At 63.3% G+C, this 2360-nt stretch overlaps 1 protein-coding gene across 1 annotated transcript; it reads right to left on the bottom strand.

The window, feature by feature from the left end:
• Nucleotides 1–6: 6 nt before the first annotated feature.
• Nucleotides 7–2351, bottom strand: GDF1 (growth differentiation factor 1). Its single transcript, XM_018083502.3, has 2 exons — nucleotides 1830–2351; nucleotides 7–853 (listed from the first exon to the last, which is right to left on the bottom strand). The coding sequence occupies exons 1-2, from the start codon at nucleotides 2092–2094 to the stop codon at nucleotides 27–29; spliced, it is 1092 nt and encodes a 363-aa protein (XP_017938991.2). The 5' UTR covers nucleotides 2095–2351; the 3' UTR covers nucleotides 7–26.
• Between the last annotated feature and the right edge of the window lie 9 nt (nucleotides 2352–2360).

The raw sequence follows: 2360 nt of genomic DNA, 5'->3' as shown, positions 1-2360 counted from the left end.
GGCAGCCACCCCCCCCTGCTCCCCCTCTACCTGCAGCCACACTCGTCCACCACCATGTCCTCGTAGTGCCGCAGCACCACGTTGTCGCTGTTGTCGTAGTAGAGGATGGAGATGGGGGAGAGCCTGACGGGGACGCAGCAGGGCTGGGGGGTGCCCTGGGGGTCCAGCGAGTGCACCATGGTCTGCAGGACGGCGTGGTTGGTGCTGTTGAGCTCGGCCGTCAGGGGGAAGGGACACTCCCCCCGGCAGTAGTTGGCCAGGTAGCCCTGGGGGGCGATGATCCAGTTCTCCCAGCCCACGTCGCTGAAGCTGATGTGGAGCCGCCGCGCCCTGCACAGGTTGCTGGGGGTGAGCGGGGGCAGCCCCGCACTCCTCCTCCTCCTCCTCCTCCTCCTCCGGGGGGCCTGGCACTGCTGGCTCAGGGTCACCACCAGCAGGGAGGTGTCCAGGAAGGAGTCGATGCCGGAGCAGAGGCCCCGCGGGGCTCCCAAAGCCCCGATGGTGCCCGCCGAGATCTCCAGGATCAATCCCAAGTTCCTGCCGCGCGTCCTCCGCTCCTTCGCCGCCGAGCTCAGGTTGAAGAGGAGGGACTTGTGCAGCTGAGCGAAGGACTGTTCCACCAGCGGGCTCTGCCCGGGCTCGGGGACCCCCGGGGGGAACACCTCGGGGGGCTGGAAGAGCCTCAGCTCAAAGACCTGCCCCTGGCGGGAGGGGTGGTAGGAATTGTGGTGGAATTTGATCTCCAGCTGGGCCATGGTCAAGCGCTCGCCCTCCTCCAGCACGGAGAGGTTGAAGAAGAGGCGCTTCCGCAGGCACAGCCACCCCTGGGGCTGCTCCTCGGGCATGAAGGGGCCTGACAGAGAGGGAGAAATAGAGGTGGGGGCGGTTGGACCCTCGGGCTGGGCAGGATCGGCCTCCCAGGGCTCCAGTTTGGGCACAGTAAGAGGAAGATGGGGCTGGTAGGGCTGGATGGAGCTGATGAGGCTGCAGGGAGGGCGATCAGCCCCCTGGCATGGCCTTCAGGAAGGGCTGGGGGCACAAACTGGGCTCCAGCCTGTGGCACTGGGATGCTGCTGCCACTCCAGCATCTCCTCTGGGTGCTACTTCACACCTCAAGGTGTTATTTTTCCCCAGCTGCAACCACCTCCCCCAGGACAGGGAGGGGTTTGGGATGGAGGGGAAAGGAGGGCAAAACAGCAGCAAATCAGGGAGCTGAATGGTTTATCCAGCCTTTGGTTTCCACAGGGAAAAATGGAACCACAAGAGAAAGGAGTCCTGTACTGCCTTGAGGCCTCAAAGGGACCGAACAGTTCCCAGTGAACTGAGAAGGGCTCTGAGGGGCTGAGCAGCCAGAGGTGCTGTGGGGTCAGCCAGATGAGCTGTGGGGTCAGCCAGAGGTGCTGTGGGGTCAGCCAGAGGTGTGGGATCAGTGAGGAGAAGGGGGGACACAGCCAAAGGGCCGAGCATCCCATCCCTGCCCGACCCTGCACCCACAGACCCGGCCATGGAGCCACATCCCCCTGCCCAGGTGAGGAGTCACCTCCACCACTGTGAGCCCAACAGGCCAATCCAGTCACCTGGGATCCAACCAGCACCTCTGGGTGGCTTTAGGGGGTTCCAAGACAGCCCCACACCCTCACCCTTAAACTGAGAATAACCCATCTGCAACATCCCCAGGGACCCGAGGTCACACTGCAGGGATCTCTCCTGGAAACCAGCTCTGGGCACTGCCCTGTCCTCCCTCAGCCTCAGGGAAAGGAAGGAATGAGGCAAAGCCTCTCATCCCAGAAAATGAGGGACCTCCAAAAGCCCCCAAAGCGTGTCTGTACCTTGGTCAGCGAGGACTCGGATGATGTTCCCGGGGACATTAAATTCCTCCACCCTACAGGCATCCAGGGGGTCTTTGTCCATCGGGGGAGGCGTCTTTCTCTTCTGGAAGATCCTCCAGAGCAGGGGAGGCACCGGGGTGGGGGTTTTCGGGCTGGGCTTGGTGCTCAGGCCCAAGGATTTCAACAACAAACTCTCCTGCACGCTCAGCTCCGACCCCAGGACGGGGCCCAGGAGAGCCCAGGCCAGGCTGGGGAGAAGCCACATTGCCCTGCTCTCCTTCTCCAGACAAAGGGCAGCCCGGGCTGGGGGAGATGAGGCCAGGGGGGTGTTGATTCCCTGATTGGAGCCTTTGATCTGCTTAGTGCTCAATTAGCACAGAGGGATTCCCGGGATTGGGCAGAGGGTGTGAGTCCCTCCAGGCTCCCCCCCGGGGACCTGTTAACCCCTTGGTGCTGCTCCCACAGCCTCTCCCACATCTCCACACCGGCCAGGGCCAACAACAGCGTCCGTGGTGGCAGGGAAGGGGCTGC

This window comes from Manacus vitellinus, unplaced genomic scaffold (genome assembly GCF_001715985.3).
Source record: "Manacus vitellinus isolate BGI_N305 unplaced genomic scaffold, ASM171598v3 scaffold_64_pilon, whole genome shotgun sequence".
In the NCBI taxonomy this organism is placed as follows: domain Eukaryota; kingdom Metazoa; phylum Chordata; class Aves; order Passeriformes; family Pipridae; genus Manacus; species Manacus vitellinus.
This window is presented reverse-complemented; position numbering and strand designations above follow the sequence as displayed.

What these genes read in the sequence shown, in the direction of transcription:
- GDF1 (XM_018083502.3), bottom strand. Translation starts at nt 2,094, where the DNA reads ATGTGGCTTCTCCCCAGCCTGGCCTGGGCTCTCCTGGGCCCCGTCCTG. An exon ending in CCGAGTCCTCGCTGACCAAG is followed by an intron (nt 854 to 1,829) that starts GTACAGACACGC and finishes CCTCTCTGTCAG; the next exon opens with GCCCCTTCATGCCCGAGGAG.